Source organism: Leptodactylus fuscus, chromosome 10 (genome assembly GCF_031893055.1).
Source record: "Leptodactylus fuscus isolate aLepFus1 chromosome 10, aLepFus1.hap2, whole genome shotgun sequence".
Lineage (NCBI taxonomy): Eukaryota > Metazoa > Chordata > Amphibia > Anura > Leptodactylidae > Leptodactylus > Leptodactylus fuscus.
Genome location: NC_134274.1, coordinates 41920579 through 41942924, shown reverse-complemented (window position 1 = coordinate 41942924; position 22346 = coordinate 41920579). Strand labels below are relative to the sequence as shown.

Sequence of the window (22346 nt, the reverse complement as noted above, 5' to 3'; positions counted from 1 at the left end):
GTACAAGCAGCCGGTGACATCATCACTGACAAGCACAGCTGTCTGTCAGCTGACAGGCTGACTTTCACCAAAATGAACAGACAATGGATAGACTCATCATATACATGTCAGTTACATGACAAATTTAGTGCAATTTGCAAGTCCAAGATGGTTTGGAGATCTGCGGAGAGGAATCTCACCACCTCTTGCGGGTGCCATCATTTGGAAGGCAAGCCCTGGGCTCAGTGGGTGAGAGCAAGCGCAGGATAATCGTCGTTTGGCCTGGCGGCCACTGCCTCTTCCACTGTTGACAGGGCTGGCGCTGCAGTCCAGACCAGGAGCCAGGACACCTCCACATCTGCCTCTGACACTTTGGGGAGTTCACCCTTATCCTCACCTTTTCCTGCCATTTCTCCTTTTGCCCGCGCCATCATGCGCCTCTTCCCAGCAACTCCCCATCTCCCAAGCCTTTCATTTCATGCTAAAGTACAGCGCAACCCACCCACATGCCCAAGGCTTCAACGGCCTCATCTCAAGAAATCTGGCCCAGGAGATGTTGGAATCCCGGCTGGGGGACACTCTGCCCTTTTTGGGCAGAGTGTCTACTGCGCCACCGCACTGTGCCGTCCACACCAGCACTTTCCCCCAAACATGAGGCGGTCCCTAAATTCAGCGCTTAGCCCTAAAGTTCCATGTGACCAGTTACGAATGGACAAGTGCATGCGGACAGGGACGCTACCTTTCAATTTGGGCACAGTGGTTGAATGTAGTTGAGGCGTGGACCGGGTCGCAAAATGTGGTGGCCTGACTTGTCTCCCCACACAACATTCCTGGGAGGAGGGCTGAAACACCACCCTCCTCCGCTGTTAAATTGACCCCAGCTACGAGCTGGAAACGCTGCAACACTGGTGTGGGGAGACGTCAGCGGGCCGTGCTGAAGCTCATCAGCTTGGGGGCCAGACAGCACACTGCCTACAAAGTGAGTCATGCCATCCTCGATGAGACGGCAATGTGGTTTTTGCCACTGCACCTGGGCCCAGGCATGTTGTCATGTGTGATAATGGCCGTAACCTGGGATTGGCTCTGTAGCTTGGCAGCCTGCAACATATTCCATACCTGGGCCACGTTTTTAACTCATTGCTGCTAATCTTTTGAAAAAGGTACCCCAATGTTCCTGAGCTACTGGTGAAAGTGTGGCGCTTGTGCGGATAGTTTTTAAAGTGTATAGTTGCCGCTGCTAGCCTCTATGCACTCCTACAACGCCTGTACCTGCTGGAACAACGGCTGTTGTGCGACGTCTCCACACTGCTGGCACTAAACATATCATGTGTTGAGCAGAGTGTGTGAGCAGCACAGACCTTTGATGTAGTTCCAACTCCAAAACCCTCGGGTTCGTCAAAGTCAACTCCCTCAGTTGCTCAACCATGAGTGGCCATGGGTGGCAGACTTATGTGAAATCCCATCCCATCCATTGCACTGGACACGAAACATTAGCATGCGCTCAGCACAACTTCGGATATGGCAGATGCGTTAAGCAGGGTGCAGGGTACAACACAGACCAGGCCCGAGCACCAGGAACAGGTGTTAGAAATACTGCAGCATCTGCCATTTCCTTCCAATTTTGGGGTTTTGGACCCGCCACCGACTTGTCTGGACCTAAGTGGGGATCATGAGACACAGTTGCCATCAAGGCAAGCTGTGGTCATGTGCGGTTTGCAGTAAGGGGGCAGTGCGCAATTGGAAGAGGAGTTGGTGGATGACGAGGCCACCGACCCCACATGGACAGGGGTGATGTCTAGGGGCTAAAGCAGTGTAGATGTAGAGGGAAGCTAAATCAACAAAAAACCTGGGTAGAAGCAAAGGCATAAACTGGGGTGATGTTTAGGGGTGAAAGCAGAGTAGATGTGGAGGGAAGCTAAGCAGCAAAAACAGTGGGTAGAAGCAAAGGCATGCAAAACTCTACCCTGTTGGAAGACTTATTCCTAGGTCTGGAACACGTTAATGGCCCCCCTGGACAAATTACTGCCACTCAGGGGCCTAGTGTCACCAGGAGGGACAAGTATAGGCGCATGTTGTGGGAATACCTGGCCGACACCAGCTCTGTCCTCTCCGATCCCTCTGTGCTCTACAGCCTAAACTTATTTTCTCATCTTTTTTTCTGAACTGCACATCTCTTGCCTGCTTCCTTTGGGATCTTACAAGTGGTGGTCCACTTCCACAGATGGTAACTTCAATAGACAGTGTAACGGGAGTAGCTGAGGGATCGCTGTCTTAACCACTTTTTGGCACAAAATTAACTTCCAAAGCCAAATATGGTGCAAGTATATGATGCAAGGACACCTACACACCTATCTCTGACACATTGGGGAGTTCACCCTCATGCGCCCTTTTGGCCTGCACCATCATGCGCCTCTTCCCAGCCACTCCACATTTCCCAAGCTTTTCATTGCAGGCAGAAGTACAATACAACCCACCCCCATGCCCAAGCCTGTAACAGCCTCATCGATAAACTGCTGGCCCTGGAGATGTTGGTGTTTGTTTATGCTTCTGGAGACCCAGGCCTTCCGTCAGCAGACGGCAGCTGGGGCACCTCCCTATGCTGGGCCTAGCCGTTACTACTTCTCTTGGTGTGCTGTCTCTGCCTTGCGCCTGCATGTGTCCCATAACATCAGTCGGGCCCAGAGCTCTGCGCTTTGCTGCAAGGTCCACTTGACCACCGACACATGGACAAGCGCCTGTGGTCAGGGATGCTGCAGTGCTTATCTTTAATGACAGGCAGGGTGAATGTGGTGGAGTCTGTTCCCCGGGTGCAAACTGGGGTGGCCTATCTCCTCTCCCAGGCCAAAATTCATGGCAGGAGTAGACTGAAACCCTACGAAGCTGCAACCTCCACCCCAGCTACTAGCGGAAAACACTGTAACACTGGCATGGGGAGATGTCAGCAGGCCGTGCTGAAACTGATCAGCTTGGGGGACAGACAGCACAGTGCCTCCGAGGTCAGGGATGCCATCCTGGCTGAGATGGCATTTTTTTTTCCCTGCTACACCTGGGGCCTGGCATTTTTGCGCCTGTGATAATGGCTGGAACCTGGTAGCAGATCTGGAGCTTGCCAGACTCAAACACTGTCCACGCATGGCCCACGTTTTCCAACTTGTTGGTGCCATGTTTCTTTGAAACCTACACCATTGTGCCTGATATACAGGTCAAAGTGGGGCCATTTTCGTAAGTGAGAACTAGCCTCTGCTAGGCAGAAAACATTCAGAGCACACTCCTCTCATCTTCGCACCGTTGGCTGGCGGAGGAAGACGAGGGGGTTGGAGTGGCATCTGATGTCCCTATCCCACACGAGGCTAGAGGGTGCACTTCAGTGCATCCCATTGCTTCACCACAAATGGTGTGAAGGGGAGTGGAAAATGGAGGAAATGGAGAGTGACCCTTACAGTTGGGGCCAGCAAAGGCATGCCAAGTAACACACTGGCACACATGGCTGACTTCATCTTGGGTTGCTTTTCAACACATATTTCACATCATGAAGAACAAATAATACTGGATTTTTTCAAGCCTCGAACCCCGGTCTAGGTCTAATGTCTGTTCCTTTCTTATATTAGGGGAGAGGGAAAAAAAATTACTTCAGTGATACGTTTAGCGTACATAGACTGACTATTAATGTGTATCCCACTTAGTGTTGTTAGGGTTACACACCGTCACAACCTGGCTAAAGTTTCTATAGCTGTTAATAAAGTCAACATAACTTTACGGTATCCAAAAAGACAGCTGGTACCGACAGAGAGCAAGACAAATGTCACCCAAAGCTGTGAGCTCTGAACACCCACAGTGACTTTGGCGTCATCATCATTATAAGGGAGCGGGTGGTAATAAATAACTTGGCAGTGCCTAAAACCCAAAAAGCTTATACAACTATATTTACATTAAGATACACAAATGAAACTTTTCAGTAGCATGTCATGAGACAAGCTGATAAGCTCTTCCTTTGTGCAGTGCTATTTGAAAGTTAAACGCTGCCTTTATTTTAATTCTGGAGAAGGTGCAGACATTAGATTTAGAACATGTTGTCTTCATTGTCCAAATCCTCTATATAGGTAACGTGTTTTTCGGGCCGAGCTGTCTGGGAACGAGCTGGTGCAGCACTGACAACCTGGGTGAATATGGCAAGAGCCTGAGATGTAGGGTGAATGAATCCCCAAATTATTTGTGGAATTCCCAGTGAGACAATGGCACTGTATACCAGTATTAAAAATTGTGGGTGCACATAACCCCCATATATTCTTTGAATTCCCAGTGAGACAATGGAACTGTATAGCAGTAGCAAAAATTGTGGGTGCACGTAACCCCCATATATTCTTTGAATTCCCAGTCAGACAATGGCACTATATACCAGTATTAAAAATTGTGGGTGCACATAACCCCCATATATTCTTTGAATTCCCAGTGAGACAATGGAACTGTATAGCAGTATTAAAAATTGTGGGTGCACGTAACCCCCATATATTCTTTGAATTCCCAGTCAGACAATGGCACTGTATACCAGTATTAAAAATTGTGGGTGCACATAACCCCCATATATTCTTTGAATTTCCAGTCAGACAATGGCACTATATACCAGTAGTAAAAATTGTGGGTGCACATAACCCCAATATATTCTTTGAATTCCCAGTGAGACAATGGCACTGTATACCAGTAGTAAAAATTGTGGGTGCACATAACCCCAATATATTCTTTGAATTCCCAGTCAGACAATGGCACTGTATACCAGTATTAAAAATTGTGGGTGCACATAACCCCCATATATTCTTTGAATTCCCAGTCAGACAATGGCACTGTATACCAGTAGTAAAAATTGTGGGTGCACATAACCCCAATATATTCTTTGAATTCCCAGTGAGACAATGGCACTGTATACCAGTAGTAAAAATTGTGGGTGCACATAACCCCAATATATTCTTTGAATTCCCAGTCAGACAATGGCACTGTATACCAGTATTAAAAATTGTGGGTGCACATAACCCCCATATATTCTTTGAATTCCCAGTCAGACAATGGCACTATATACCAGTATTAAAAATTGTGGGTGCACATAACCCCAATATATTCTTTGAATTCCCAGTCAGACAATGGCACTGTATACCAGTATTAAAAATTGTGGGTGCACATAACCCCCATATATTCTTTGAATTCCCAGTGAGACAATGGCACTGTATAGCAGTAGCAAAAATTGTGGGTGCACGTCACCCCAATATATTCTTTGAATTCCCAGTCAGACAATGGCACTGTATACCAGTAGTAAAAATTGTGGGTGCACATAACCCCCATATATTCTTTGAATTCCCAGTCAGACAATGGCACTGTATACCAGTATTAAAAATTGTGGGTGCACATAACCCCCATATATTCTTTGAATTCCCAGTGAGACAATGGAACTGTATAGCAGTAGCAAAAATTGTGGGTGCACATAACCCCCATATATTCTTTGAATTCCCAGTCAGACAATGGCACTGTATACCAGTAGTAAAAATTGTGGGTGCACATAACCCCAATATATTCTTTGAATTCCCAGTCAGACAATGGCACTGTATACCAGTATTAAAAATTGTGGGTGCACATAACCCCCATATATTCTTTGAATTCCCAGTCAGACAATGGCACTGTATACCAGTATTAAAAATTGTGGGTGCACATAACCCCCATATATTCTTTGAATTCCCAGTCAGACAATGGCACTATATACCAGTAGTAAAAATTGTGGGTGCACATAACCCCAATATATTCTTTGAATTCCCAGTCAGACAATGGCACTGTATACCAGTATTAAAAATTGTGGGTGCACATAACCCCCATATATTCTTTGAATTCCCAGTCAGACAATGGCACTATATACCAGTATTAAAAATTGTGGGTGCACATAACCCCAATATATTCTTTGAATTCCCAGTCAGACAATGGCACTGTATACCAGTATTAAAAATTGTGGGTGCACATAACCCCCATATATTCTTTGAATTCCCAGTGAGACAATGGCACTGTATAGCAGTAGCAAAAATTGTGGGTGCATGTCACCCCAATATATTCTTTGAATTCCCAGTCAGACAATGGCACTGTATACCAGTAGTAAAAATTGTGGGTGCACATAACCCCCATATATTCTTTGAATTCCCAGTCAGACAATGGCACTGTATACCAGTAGTAAAAATTGTGGGTGCACATAACCCCCATATATTCTTTGAATTCCCAGTGAGACAATGGAACTGTATAGCAGTAGCAAAAATTGTGGGTGCACGTAACCCCCATATATTCTTTGAATTCCCAGTCAGACAATGGCACTATATACCAGTATTAAAAATTGTGGGTGCACATAACCCCCATATATTCTTTGAATTCCCAGTCAGACAATGGCACTGTATACCAGTAGTAAAAATTGTGGGTGCACATAACCCCAATATATTCTTTGAATTCCCCGTCAGACAATGACACTGTATACCAGTATTAAAAATTGTGGGTGCACATAACCCCCATATATTCTTTGAATTCCCAGTCAGACAATGGCACTGTATACCAGTATTAAAAATTGTGGGTGCACATAACCCCCATATATTCTTTGAATTCCCAGTCAGACAATGGCACTATATACCAGTAGTAAAAATTGTGGGTACACATAACCCCAATATATTCTTTGAATTCCCAGTGAGACAATGGCACTGTATACCAGTATTAAAAATTGTGGGTGCACATAACCCCCATATATTCTTTGAATTCCCAGTCAGACAATGGCACTGTATACCAGTATTAAAAATTGTGGGTGCACATAACCCCCATATATTCTTTGAATTCCCAGTGAGACAATGGAACTGTATAGCAGTATTAAAAATTGTGGGTGCACGTAACCCCCATATATTCTTTGAATTCCCAGTCAGACAATGGCACTGTATACCAGTATTAAAAATTGTGGGTGCACATAACCCCCATATATTCTTTGAATTCCCAGTGAGACAATGGCACTGTATAGCAGTAGCAAAAATTGTGGGTGCACGTCACCCCAATATATTCTTTGAATTCCCAGTCAGACAATGGCACTATATACCAGTAGCAAAAATTGTGGGTGTATATAGCCCCAATTCTATTGCTAGGGGACTTGCAGGGTATTTCTGAGGTGAAGGTGGGGGGGCACACCGTTGGAACGGGGATTTGGGGTGTATATATGGGGTATACGGGAATACACTGTCAGTGTGTTCCATTCAGGATCCTGGGAAAGCTGGGTTGCGGCGATTGAGCCCGTCAGTGCCACGTTACACTGACAAGCTTCTCCCTGGAATTGAAGTTATATGTAAGCCCAATATATTCTTTGAATTCCCAGTGAGACAATGGCACTATATGGCAGTAGCAAAAATAGTGGGTGTATATAGCCCCAATCCTATTGCTAGGGGACTTGCAGGGTATTTCTGGGGTGAAGGTGGGGGGGCACACCGTTGGAACGGGTATCGGGGGTATATATCGGGTATACGGGAATACACTGTCAGTGTATTCCATTCAGGATCCTGGGAAAGCTGGGTTGCGGCGATTGAGCCCGTCAGTGCCACGTTACACTGACAAGCTTCTCCCTGGAATTTAGCTCTTATAAGAGCTGTTGGTTGTCTTCTCCTTCCTATCCTAGCCTGTCCCTGCCTACCCAGAATCTAAGCCCTAGCTAACTGGACGGAAACCTCCGTCCCCGGTGAATTGCAAGCTCAGAATGACGCGAAGCTGGGCGGCGCTGTTCTTTTAAATTAGAGGTCACATGTTTTCGGCAGCCAATGGGTTTTGCCTACTTTTTTCAACGTCACCGGTGTCGTAGTTCCTGTCCCACCTACCCTGCGCTGTTATTGGAGCAAAAAAGGCGCCAGGGAAGGTGGGAGGGGAATCGAGTAATGGCGCACTTTACCACGCGGTGTTCGATTCGATTCGAACATGCCGAACAGCCTAATATCCGATCGAACATGAGTTCGATAGAACACTGTTCGCTCATCTCTAGTGATTAGGACTGTTTTTAAAATCCAATCTTCGATCATTAAAAAAAATCCCATTGACTTGCATTAGGATCATAATTGGGATCGGGATCGGCTAGAAAATGATCGGATTTTAAAAACGATCCTGAAATCTCAAGATCGGCTCAATCCTAACCATACTGTGTGGTTCCTGACTCTATACGGCTATGTATTTACTTCTCATACTGCTCCTGGTCCAACCCATAGAGTTTAACTTGCAAACCCGTGGATCCTTCTCCCAAACCCAGAATGCTCAAGCCTACTTATTCCTGCTCAGTCCTTTGTACTTCAACTGAGCAGCATAGATCTTAGATATCCAGTTCATGTGGCTACCTCCATCTCCTACTTTATTAGTCTGATCCCAGGTCTCTTCTACATGTTTCCTATGTTGGTGCATATTGGACAACTAACTTGGATACAAATAACGTTTTTTTCTTCCGCTCTACCCACAGGTGTTCGAAGGGATTGAGGTTTGGAAACTATGGGGCTAAACCAGCACCTCTACTTCATTGTCATTGTACTATTTTTTCCCTAATCTCAACATTTGTTTCGGGTCATTGTCCTGCTGGAACACAATCTTTTCATTTTCATTCCCAAAGTACTCAAGTGTACAAAGTAACTTGTCTTATTGGATTCTCACATATAACTCAGCATTGAGACCACCATCGACCCTGGCAGCACCGCACCTCCTATGAGGCGACCTGAAGCGACCGCTTCAGGCGGCGCTATGCCAGGACCTCGGGAGGGCGGCATTTTTGCTGACCTAAGCCAGTCCAGGACAAGCAGCCCGACACGGGAAGCGAGCGGTGTATTGGGGCGGCCCTACTGAACGCAGCGCTGCTCCAGCGGCCGCCCCTCACACTCAGGCAGAGAGCAGGTCCTCTCCCTGCCTGCTCGCTCAGCTCGGCCACGCCCACTTTCAGCTCGACCCCGCCCCTTCCGCTCGGCCCCACCCCTTTCTGGCAACCCGCCCCCTCAGCTCCGCCCCTCCTCGGAGGGGGGGGGGGCGGTTTTCTGACGCCGCTTCAGGCGGCAGAAAGCCCAGGTTCACCCCTGGACCCTGGTCACGTATCCAACCCCTTTTGCCATTAAACAACTGGCTTCCTCTACCAAACTTGACAGTTCCTTCAATTTCTCGATCCATTAGCCCCCTTTTCCCTTGTTTCTCCCAGACCCATTTGTACCTATCAGAGCCCAGTCTATTGAATTTCATCAGTCTATTTCCAATCTTCTACTGTTCACTTTTTGTATTTTTTTTTGCAAATTCAAGCCAATACTTCTTCTGACAATATGGAAGTGGAGGCTTCTTCACCTTTTTTCAGGCCACCATTCCAGACTTGTGTAACTCGCATGGCACAATGCTTGCCTGGATACCTGTTATCTTACTATAATGAAGAATACCAGCCACCTCCACTGCCGTGTTTGTCATGCCAGAACTGATAGACATTGTGATGAGCTGAATTGTTGACTCTGATATTTTGCCTGGACGTCCACCTCTTGACATTTCAATGGATAGATGGATATTCTACCAACTGCCATGGCACTCACATGATGAAGTTTGACAATGTATAAGATAGCCTAGATGATTGCCTATAAAATTATGGTAAAAGAAAAATACACAACATTAGGTGTGTTACAGGTGAACACACACAGGTGAATGTTGTGTATTTGATCATTTGCACCAAATGTTCCACTGAAAATCTGTATGTTGGAGAGACTGGTCAGAAACTCAGAATGAGAATTAATTCACATCGCCATACAATCAAACAACAGAAAACTGATCTTCCCGTGCCAAATCATTTTTGCCAGGAAGAGCATAACATCATCAATGACATGAAAATCTTGATCTTAAAAGGGAACTTTAAATCGAGGAAACAGCGACTGATTTATGAGTACAAGGCCATGACCCTATTCCAGACGTTGGACAATGGAATGAACATCTCACGTGGGTTTATGTCTTTTTATACAAATCATTAAGACAGCCATTAAGATAAGAACCTGGGATCTGGCAATTGATTGTTTGTTGTTATAAGTATATAGTAATAAGCCTCTTCCCCCCTCCCTCCTGTAATCCTACCCCTGTGCCCAGTCATAAATATGCAGCCTCTACAGAGTGTTTTTAGTTATATCTGAAGAAGAAGCTCAGAGGAAGCTTCGAAACGTTATATTCTGTCATCATTATGAGTTAGCCATTAAAAAAGGTATCACCTACTGAAGACTTGCAAAGTTTTTTTGTTTTTTATATTTTATAAAATTATGGTAGCCTTGTGTTCGAGGCTATAGCGGATCATGAGATATGGAGCCTGAAAGTCAAAAGTTCAAGACATTGTTACCCTTTTGCTTGTCAGTGTACGTGTCAGTAATTCCAGAAGTGGGATTAAATTTACTGAAAAACTGGAGGAGGGAAGGTATCTTTCTTTTCATTTCGCTTTAAGGAACCACTCTTGGTTTGTCCTAAAGAAACAGATGGACTCGATTTCCCCTGATGATCTAAAATCTCTTAAATCAGACCTTCTACCAAAATGGATTTAATGGCTGTGTATTCAGAACATCACAACTTTTTATAGTTTTGCTTGTCTACCATTCTGCTGACAGGTACTAAATCTAGTGAACACAAGTTATGGAAAAAGACTTGTGTACTAAAGACACTAGAAGAAGGCACATGTGACCATAAATTATAGAATGGAGGCGCCCTCTATGGTTAATGGAAGGCAGTGCAGACATTTTTGTAACAGAAACATGAATTATGATTATGTATTATTGCCCATGGACACGACTGTGTGCTAGTTCAGTCCGCTATCTGAGTTTTTCCCTGACAGCACACTGACCCATTCATTTGTATGGGCCCATGCACACAACAGTGATTTCTACGGTTCCGCGTGTGGGCTGGCAGCCTTTGCCGCAAAACGTAGGACAGGTCCTACCAAATGTGGTGCCAGAAGCAAAGTCGCTGCCCCGCCGGCATACAGATGAAATGTATGAGCCACCGGCATTTAATTACGGCTGGCAACTCGCACATGGTTGTGTCCATGAGCCCTTAATACAAATGCGTGCCTCTGATTTTATAGACTTATACTTACAGAGTGATTTTCTCGTAGATTCATACCTCTACATGCCTTAGATTTTATAGACTTATACTTACAGATGTGTTTTCTCATAAATTCATCCATCTACATGTCTTACATTTCATAGACATACTTACAGAGTGATTTTCTCATAGATTCATGCCTTAGACTTTATAAACTTATACTTGGAGTGATTTTCTCATAGATTCATACCTGCCTAAGATTTTATAGAATTATACTTACAGAAAGATTTTCTCATAGATTTATAACTCTGCACACCTTTTATTTCTTTCTCATCAAAAAAATGTGACACGTTCCATCATCTATCATAGTACGGACCTATTTTAGCGCAAATAGAGTCTATAGAGACATAATATGGCTGTACAAAGAGCATTTATAGTTCTTCTTCGTCCACGTGTCTTTGTTGGCGACGAACCGCCTGCGCTCGCGTGTCCCTTTGTCTTGCGCGCACCCTCCAACCACTCTCTCGCGCGCATCCACCTCCCTGGCAGTCCCCCTTCCCCCCTCCCAAATCCCTCTCCCGTGTCCTCAACCCACTTGCCTCCGGCCCCCACTCCCAAACGCCTCTCCCTTGCCCACCCCTTCCGCGCGCATTAGAAGAGGGAAGTGTTTGTTGAAGAGCACCTTTATCTCTGTATGGTAGGGCTAACAGGCAGTCCAATCTTACTGGACCCCCATCTCACAGAACTAAGACTTTGTGAAACCTTCTGATTGCTGAACATTTCGACTGCGGAGTGTGAAAGCTTAGGCATCCATGGCGTATAGGTACTCTGCATTTCCTCAAGAGTGGTTAGAACCGGCGGGCTAAGACATAGCCGATGACCACAGTGGAAAAGATCAGAGGATTTTGGAAAAGTTAAAGAGCAATAGCCAGACGACACGGTGGCTCACTGGTTAGCACTACAGCCTTGCAGCGCTGGAGTCCTGGGTTTGAATCCCTTCAGAAGCAACTTCTGCAAGGAGTTTGTATGTTCTCACTGTGTTTGTGTGGATTTCCTCCCATTCTACAAAGACATACTGATAGGAACCCCTATATGGGACTCACAATCTACATTAAAAAAAAAAAACTCCTGTCCATGTGTGTAAAGTGCCATATGTGTGGAACTGGCTACTACAAGTGAATTGTGCCTCCATGTTGCCTTGTAAATGGCTGATCCTCCCCAAGTAAACTGAGCCATGAGCTATGCCTATTTCAAATACAATCCTGTCTCCTGGGCCTTCATTTGCATCTCATACCAAGAACACCCCAAATGCCCTAATATGGCGGTTACATCGCAGAGTAAATTCAGAGTGACCCCATCATCGTTGTGCCAGTCTAGGCCTTGTAAGATGATCTGGTGCCAAAAGCAACTGTAATAAGCGAGACCTCCATCTTGGCCTTATTTCTAACTACACCTTCTCTACACTGCTACATCCCGGACCTCTACTGATTGACAACATTCTATGTACGATATAAATCGAGGTTCACACTAGAACTTGGGTTTCTGTTCTTCGGGTTCACTTGGGGTTTCCACCCAAAAAATGGGGAGAGAAAAGTCAGGACTTCTCTCCAAATTTTTCAAGTGGATTTGAGGATGGACTCCCCAAATGGAAACACAGCGTTACAGAGAAAATTGTCAATCACCCACAGTTGGGGAGTATCTCAAGACTATATCAGACTCCTTCCTCATATTGAGATGCAAAAGAATAATCTTTATAAAGTTGTATGCATCTTTACTAGAGATGAGCGAATAGTACTCGATCGAGTAGGTATTCGATCAAATACTACGGTATTTGAAATACTCGTACTCGATCGAGTACCACTCGCTATTTGAATGTAAAAGTTTGATGCAGAAATAGCATTGATTTGCCGAATGCTATACAGTCAGCCAGTCAACGCCAGTAAACTACCTTTAGAAGTCTTCTCCGTGCAGCTTCCCCGCAGTGTCTTCCGGCTCTTCATTCACTCTGCCAGGCATCGGGCCTGGGCAAAGCCGACTGTGCATGTCCGCTTGTAGGGCGGGCATGCGCAGTCGGCTCTGCCCAGGCCCGATGTCTGGCAGAGTGAATGAAGAGCCGGAAGACGCCGCGGGGACGCTGCATGGAAAAGACTGCACGGAGGATCCAGCCCGACCCTCACTCGTGGACTTGGTAAGTGTAATTTGATCGAACGTTGCCTACCCCTGAAACAAGCATTTCCCCCCCCCATAGACTATAATAGGGTTTGATATTCGATTCGAGTAGTCGAATATTGAGGGGCTACTTGAAACGAATATCGAACCTCGAACATTTTACTGTTCGCTCATCTCTAATCTTTACACATAAATGACACACTGTTGAAGTCAGTACTTTTGGGTGCCTTCTGTGGGGCAACCTCTTTAACAGCAGCAGCCGGGGCACAGTTACTGAAGTGCAAAGGTAGCAGTCACACCCAAGCCCTGGTTTACATCTATATCGTTTTGCAACTTGCTACAATGGAACATATTTGAAGAACAAAATGTTACAAGTAACGAGAATGTAAAAGAAATGTCATGTTTGGTTGTCAGCCAGGATGAAAATATTGCCTATTTGATTCCCGACATGCTGCCATGTTTTCAGGAAATATAATTGTACGGTTATTTGCTAATAATGTGTCAATTTATAGAAGCCCCCGTTTCATTTAGTGATGAAAGAAATTCCCATCTGAAAACATAGCTTGTGACACATTCTGTGTAGGCGACGAAGAAAGAAAACCTCGAATAATTATTTTTCTTTGGAGACACATGTAATGCCATAAAATATCATCTAACTATAGGATTTTGTAGCACGGTGAGTTTACATCAGTGCCCCCTAGTTGTTGATAATGGAGAGGCAATAATTAAAGTCCATCTATTTGTTACACCCCTCCTAAGTTACTGTGAAAACTGGCATTAAAAGGATACCCCAATGTTGGGGCATCTGCTGGTCCATTGCAGCGAAATGGATAGTGTTTTAGGTTTCACCTTTGTTCATTCACTTTGCATTTTGTAAATTGACAAAAATAAACTATTAACATTTCTATTGTTGAAAGCACCTGCCTAAAACATTTGACTTGTAATGGAGGAGCTGCTTTCCTGTATCCTGTAGCAAGTATCCCGCTGGATGGCTCCCTGCCAACTACAATTGTACAGTGTTGTCAGCAACCGTGGTACCAATATTGTTACTGTGCTGCAGTTGGGTCAAATAACTCATCGTCCTTGTATGGTGCATGTGCTGAATCTGGTGGTTTGCCACTTTAGGGGGCATTCACATGGAGGAAGTTGGCGCTGATTCTGCCACGATAACTCACGGCAGAATCAGGGCTTGAAAAAAAGACTCTCATTGACTTCAATGGGTTCCGCATGGAAGACGGAATCCGTTGAAGTCAATGGGAGTCTTTTTTTCAGTGCTGATTCTGCCGCAAGTTATCGTGGCAGAATCAGCGCCAACTTCCTCCGTGTGAATGCCCCCTTTACTAACCTGTATAGAAGATTAAAAGGGGTGCTTCTCGTGGCCCAAAAAGTCTCTCTGCATTTCAGCTGTTCTTATCTGTAACATTCCAACATGGTAGAACTCGACCTTAAACACATTGGTGTGTCTGTGTGAGCAACAGAAGGCAGGGGCAAAGTACAATCAAGGTCTTTCTGTATGACATTATAGACCAGTATTTGTATAAAGCAGAATATATGCAGCTCTGACCACCATGGAATGACCTGTATATGTATTGCTGGATCTATTGTACGAGCAAATGTGCTGCAGGGAGAAACCCCTGGACTGTTTCACGGGGTAGGCAATAGTCAAAAAAACAAAAAATTACTCCAGCATGCCCAATTATATATAAAATATAACTTTTACTTCAAATATTTAAAAACATAGTACAGACATGGATCCAGGCACGTACAAAAAACAGAAAAGCTTACACATTTCAGGAACAAGGATGAGGTCCTTGTTCATAGCTATGAAGGACCTCATCCTTGTTCCCGAAACGCGTAAGCTTTTCTGTTTTTTGTACGTGCCTGGATCCATGTCTGTACTATGTTTTTAAATTTTTGAAGTAAAAGTTATATTTTATATATAATTGGGCGTGCTGGAGTAATTTTTAGTTTTTTTTGATTATAGACCAGTGGCTGGCAACCCCCTAGTGCCCAAATGATGCTGTACAACTTTATCCATGCCCTCAGGATATGTCACTATTATCCATGCAATACTCCAATTGGAAGAACTAGACAGTAAACTCGCCAATGTGACATGGCTGGAAGAAGCGTTGCGGTGGTCTTGGCCAAGTGTAGAAAACTGACTACAATCGGAGAAGGTGTCACCTGTGAATCACTGGATATAATTCTTGTATAGTTTGCCTTCAAATGCATCTGATCGGTGCTACATGTTCCTATAACTTCTGTAAAACTGAATTTGTTTGAAAAAGGGATATCCATTCTGGCACATTGGCGCAAATTTATTAAGCCCATTACTCTAATTTTATTGATCCATACATATTTGCAAGTATTTTTTGTGCATACATGTATCACCTTTCAGTTTTTGACACTATTCTACACAAAAGTCTGCAGCAGTCCCTGTTGACTTCAAAGGGAGAGTTTTCTAGGAATGCTGTGTGATCTCTGCAGAGGTTGTTGCACAGAGAAAGGAGTAGATAAGGTGTGACATCACAGATTGGTGGATTTGGAGTCTTACCCATTTGCATTGGTATTCCGTCCGGGGGAGTCCGCAAGGGGACCCGCCAATTGGAATACCGAACACAACTGCAAGCAGTGTACATTAAAAGCACACGAATCCCATAGACTATAATGCGGTCCGTGTGCTGGCCACGTGCTACCCGCACGTATCGTGCGGACAGGAAGGTAGATTGTGAACTACTTTCCTGTCTGCAAGATCCCTGCAGAGATCTGGCGGCAAGCACACGGACCCCATTATAGTCTATAGGCTTGCAGTTGCGTTCGGTATTCCGTTTGGGGGTTCTCCCGGATGGAATACAAATGCAGATGTGAACGATGGGTTACCTATATATATATGTGATACCTGTGATCATCAGAGTGCTGCGACTCAGCAGAAAATATAAAGTGTCAGCATATTACCTGGCATATTGGCCAGAGGCAGGACTCCAGGATTTTTAGGAATTTATTTAAATTCCTAAATGTAAAATCTAAAAATTCTTTAAAAATTCATTTTATATTCATTTTGATTAAAAAAATAAATAGTTAATTTTCTGGCAACATATTTCCTTTAAAGGAAATATCTTTTAAACACAAATGTTTCTCCCTAACTTGTCGGAATAGCCTTTCCTTTTCTTCTCCGTGCCGCCATTCGCCTGCAATCTTGGTTTCTCTCAGTATGTAAATAAGATCTCTTGCAGCACTGGGGGCGGACCCCAGTGCTCAAACAGCACTGGGGGCATCCCCAATGCTGCAAGAGAACTCTCTCCAGCGCCACCTCCATCTTCTTCTGCGACGAGGTCTTCACCGCGTCTTCTTCCGGCGGAGTCTTCTTACTTCCAGGCCTTGGGCAAGCTGACTGCGCATGCCCACGGTCACAAGAAAAATGGCCGCTTCCACAGTGTTGTAAGCGGCCATTTTCTCGTGGCCGGCGGGCATGCGCAGTCAGCTTGCCCGAGGCCTAGAAGTAAGAAGACTCCCCTGGAAGAAGACACGGTGAAGACTTCGTCGCAGAAGAAGATGGAGGCGGCACTGGAGAACTCTTTGGCAGCATTGGGGACGCCTTTGGGGAGCATTGGGGAGAGCTCATTTACATACCAATGAAAACCAGGATTTCTACCGAATGGCAGCGCAGAGAAGAAAAGGAAAGGTAGGAGACGAATAGCCTTTCTTAAGGCTATTCCGACATTTTAGGGAGAAAAAATTGTGTTGAAAAGATAGGATCCCTTTAAGATACTCCCAAGTTACATCTCCATATCTTGAAAACTGTCTATCGCTGCTGCAGGCGCAAACCCACAACAACCTAATAGTTTCTGCAAAGTGCAAGCAGCCACATTAGCGCTATCTTATTTGCAAGGTAGTAGCCGGAGAGGAGCCGCTTTATTCCTTATATGAGAGATTTCTCATTTTTACAGAATATACCATATCCCATATACGTATAAGTGACAAGGCATTAATCTTCCACAACAAGCCCACTTTCTGTGCCCTTTAAAACAAAGACTCGATGATTCTGTAGATACTGTACGTGTTTATTCAGTTACACTAATGAAAAATTGTAAATCACGAGCGTGGATTTTTGGATAGATACGATACATTTTACAGACTGTCCTTTCTGCCACAATGCATAAAACATGAAGCGTTCATTGCCTTCTACTAGCTGTCTTTTTACATTTTCTTAATTCCCTCGTACCGACCCCCATTAAACTTTTCCCGATTTCCATTAAATAAAACCATCACAGAAAGCTATAGTTCACATCAACATACATAGGGAAGCCTGGTTGCTTTAAACAGAGCAGATTAGGATGTGGCATTGATGTGACCTGTGCCATTGGCTAGTAAGTAGTCACAGCTTATTGCACATTTCCCAATAAGGATTGGTGGCCATTGGAACAGGTCATATCTGTAAATTGTCATACACCTACAGGCTACAGATTTTTTTTTTTTTCCCATCCTGGAGATTCCAGACTTTACAGTTCTTCCGTTTCACCATCAATGGGTACATTAAGTTCAATGTTGTAGGGTGTACCCTCACCAGATCCCAACCATCCAATGGGTGTCCTGTTGAAGGATGGTCTGTTGGTGACATTAGCGTTGAAGACGGTTACAGGCTCTGGTTCCACGGGGCCGGCATCAAATTCAGGCATCTGGAAAGTCATCAGTTTTGATGCTTTCTCATACCCTCCATAAGGCATTGCTGACCTATAATATGATATAACCAGAACATGTGAGATGAGACAATGGTAGACATCTTTTTTTATCTACATTTTATTTATACTGAGTGTATTGAAGACTTTCATATGTGGAACTTTATGATGTACTATATGTGGATACAGCCACCAGTCTCTGAAATAAAGGGGCCAAGTGCCATGCCCCTTAAAGGGGTTATCTGGGCTTCAAATATTGACGATTAAAGGGATCCTATCATTGGATACCCTTAAGAAAGGCTATTCTTCTCCTACCTTTAGATGTCTTCCCCGCGCCGCCGTTCGGTAGAAAATCAGGTTTTCTTCAGTATGCAAAAGAGTTCTCTCGCGGCACTGGGGGCAGGCCTCAGCGCTCAAACAGCACTGCGGGTGTCCCCAATGCTTCGAGAGAACTCTCCAGCGACGCCTCCATCTTCTTCAGGAACCCGCCTCTCTGCGAGTCTTCTTCCGTCCTGGGTTTTCAATTATCTAGGCCTCGGGCAGAGTCGACTGCGCATGCCTGGGCCACAAGAAAATGGCCGCTTACACTGTAAGCTGTGTTAGCGGACATTATCTTGTGGCCCAGGCATGCGCAGTCGGCTCCGCCCAAGGCCTAGATAATTGAAAACCCGGGATGGAAGAAGACGCTCAGACAGGCCGTTCCTGAAGAAGAAGGAGGCGTCGCTGGAGAGTTCTCTCGTAGCATTGGGGACGCGAGAGAACTAATTTGCATACCAAAGAAAACCTGCTTTTCTACCGCGCGGAGAAGACATGTAAAGGTAGGAGACAAATAGCCTTTCTTAAGGGTTATTAAGCCTTTATTAAGGGTTACGTGTTATTGAGAAAAAAAGTGTATCCAATGATAGGATCCCTTTAAATATAAGCCCGTGGGGCTCTGAAACTTGACCTCTATCAATTAGCTGTTTATTTAGTAGCTGATACACAGATAATGAACTAGGAAGTATTGTAAAGGTTCTAATTATGTAATGTATGAAAAACATTGTTATCCTTAAAAGCTGAATGCTAGATATAGTTGCTTATGCTTGAAACTCGTATAATGTTATATGACAAGATGGCGCCTGCATCCAGGATAGGTGCAAGAAAAACAAATGCTTGGCTTGCTGCCAGAAGACTGTTCCCCAAGGTTACCATGCAGGACCGGGAGTAGCTGGCTATATATGGAACTGATTAAACTTTTTCTGTTTGATTGAGATGTATCATACCAATCAGGAATGAATATGAAAATTTAGATTGTTGTTATCTTTCTTACTTTCTCTGCTACTATTTAACCCCCGTGGTCTTAAATAGAGGTGCGTCAGCACACATTCCTCTGCTAAGAGAAGAGTTAATACCAACCTTTGTGTCTGGTAACAATACCTCATCGCTAGCCCTTAGCTCATATCAATTAGGACAACGACAGTTACCCGGGATTATTGGTCAATTAGTCATAAACACGACTTTGACCTTTGACATATCCGCAACACAGTCCATAATGTTTCCCACAAATATGATGTTACCTGGTTAGCTGGTACCCGCGACTTCGTCTGCGGTGATTGTAGCAGTGGGTATATACAGGCGTGGGTAAGGTTTTCGTAGTGTGTATAAGGTATGGGATATGAAATGTAAGTTTGTATCTTGTTTTTGCTGTAATTCAGAGAATAAATGAGACTTTTGTGTTGAAGTTAACTTGTATTTGAGCTGCTATACGGTGTTGTGAGAAACTTTACATAGTGACTTTGGGACAGAAGTATTTGAAGTTAACCCTTTCCCGCCGATGGCATTTTTTGATTTTCGTTTTTCGTTTTTGACTCCCCTCCTTCTAAACCCCATAACTTTTTTATTTCTCCGCTCCCAGAGCCATATGAGGTCTTAATTTTTCCTGGGACAAATTTTTCTTCATGATGCCACCATTATTTATTCTATATAATGTACTGGGAAGCAGGGAAAAAATTCAAAATGGGGTGGATTTCAAGAAAAAATGCATTTCTGCGACTTTCTTACGGGCTTTGGTTTTACGGCGTTCACTGTGCAACCAAAATGACATATCCCCTGTATTCTGTGTTTCGTTACGATTCCGGGGATACCAAATTTATATGGTTTGATTTACATTTTGACCCCTTAAAAACAAATCCAAAACTGTGTTAAAAATTTTTTTTTTGAAAAGTCGCCATATTCCGACAGCCGTAACTTTTTTATACGTGCGTGTACGGGGATGTATAGGGCGTCTTTTTTTGCGGGACTGGGTGTACTTTGTAGTTCTACCATTTTCAGGAAATGTTATTGCTTTGATCACTTTTTATTCAAATTTTTATCAGAATCAAAACAGTGAAAAAACGGCGGTTTGGAAATTTTGACCATTTTTCCCGCTACGGCGTTTACCGAACAGGAAAAATATTTGTATAGCTTTGTAGAGCGGGCGATTTTGGACGCGGGGATACCTAACATGTATGTGTTTCACAGTTTTTAACTACTTTTATATGTGTTCTAGGGAAAGGGGGGTGATTTTTAATCCTTTTTTTTTTTTTTTTAAATATTTTTTTTACTTTTTTTAAACTTTTTTTTTGCATTTATTAGACCGCCTAGGGGTATTGACATGGGTGGGCGGTGTCGCGGATTGTCAGAGCGGTGGGGTTTGGCAAACATGGCTGCTCCGGAGCGTTAAAGAGAGCCTCCTGGAGTATCGTTAAGATGAGGGGCAAAGTGGTAAAGTATATGTATATGTGATTGTGTGGGGTTGCTGACCTCTGCTGTAGAGGGCAATATGAATTTTGTGGCTTGCTATGGTCCAAAGTGTGTGAGATTGCAGAGATAGTGGTGTGAGTTTGGGTTTTGTGGGGGTCCTGGCACAAACGTATGTGTATTATCGAGTGTATTAACTATGTTTGTGGAAACTTTCAGCCAAATCGGTTGAGCGGGTTTTGCGTGATTGACTAACAAACATCCAAACATCCAAATACACAAACCCACAAACATCCAAACTCACAAACTTTCACATTTATAATATTAATAGGATTCTTGTATCCTCCAGATACTCCTCCTTCCCAGATACTGATGGGTTTACCGGCTTCATCTGAAATTGGACCTAGTGAGCCACAGACGGGACAGGGACTGATGTTAATAGTAATAACTCTGTACAGCTCTGCGCAATATGTTGGGGCTACTTAAGGAACGAAAAATTTACAAGACTAGTCAAAAAGAAAAGAGGCTAGGCAAAAGAAACTATTCCTATAACCGCCCAAGTGATGTCCACTGAAACAAGCAGCACTATTATATAGCTACTCACCTGTTGAATGATTTATATTTGCAAAGTTCGGCCTTTGTAGCATAATCCAATAAGTTAATGTTTAGGTTTGTTGCTTGCTGTGGGTTCACTCCCAGAGCTTTGTCCCAGGGAGAGAGGTAGGTCTTAATGATCGTGATATGCTTCCCACCTTCTCCTCCTGGTTGGCCAGACTGACCATCTGAAATGATACATGGAGTAAAACAAGGCAAAATATTCTCACTTAGGAATGAAATATCAGTTCCTTGTGGATATCAAAAGTATTATATTGTATATGTAACCGATTTATTTTCTTATTGTGGCCATTGTATATAATAGCCAGCAAAGAAGGGTTAGTATGATCCATTGCTACTGTAAAATGTAAGGGTTATTCTTGACTTCTGATACACTTACTTGAGGACTTGAAGACGACAAGTGGACGTCTTTGGATTGCATTGGAAGTGTTTGCCTCCTAAAATAAGTTATGTCCTGAAACTGAGAGCCTTGTGATATGGTACAGTGGTTTTTGGGTTGATTCATGTGGCTGGTAATAAGCTGGTAATGTACAGTTAGTATTTTCTATGTAGTTAGTGCTCAGACGAGCAGGACTTTGTTTATTTTGCCTGAAGTTAAGGGTTTATTTTATTTTGCTCATTTTTTTTGTAGATTGTGAGCCCCATATAGGGATCATAATGTACATTTTTATTTATTTTTTCCTATCAGTATGTAGAATGGGAGAAAATCCACGCAAACACGGGGAAAACATACAAACTCATTGCAGATGTTGCTCCTGGCAGGATTCAAACCCAGGACTCCAGCGCTGCAAGGCTGCAGTGCTAACCACTGAGCCATCGTATTGCCCCATTATTTTGCTCATTTTTGTGCCTGACATAAAGGTTTATTTATTTTGATGTTTTTCTTAAATAAACTGCTTTGCTGCAAGATTTGTCTCCCTGTGTTTGACAGGTTGGGTCCACACCACTGCTTCTCCTCAGCAACCTTCCCCACAACCTGTACATACATTTTTCTAATGGACTGGATTTCTTGGTCCTGTTTAGGGTTGAGCAATCGGGATCGTAAAAGATCGGATTCTGATCGGCGATCAAGTAAATTTAACGATCAGGATTGGATGGAAAATGAACAGAGATCGGATTTTAAAA

General features: G+C 43.9%; 1 protein-coding gene across 1 annotated transcript in view; it reads right to left on the bottom strand.

The window, feature by feature from the left end:
- Positions 1-17252: 17252 nt before the first annotated feature.
- The window catches only part of MYOZ1 (myozenin 1), a 29548-nt gene continuing 24454 nt past the window's right edge, over positions 17253-22346 (bottom strand). Inside the window, exons 5-6 of the mRNA XM_075257849.1 lie at positions 21211-21388; positions 17253-17943 (exon numbers count right to left, since the gene is read on the bottom strand). Coding sequence (XP_075113950.1) covers positions 17712-17943; positions 21211-21388 — 410 coding nt within the window. The 3' untranslated portion in view covers positions 17253-17711. The remainder of the gene's footprint in view (positions 17944-21210; positions 21389-22346) is intronic.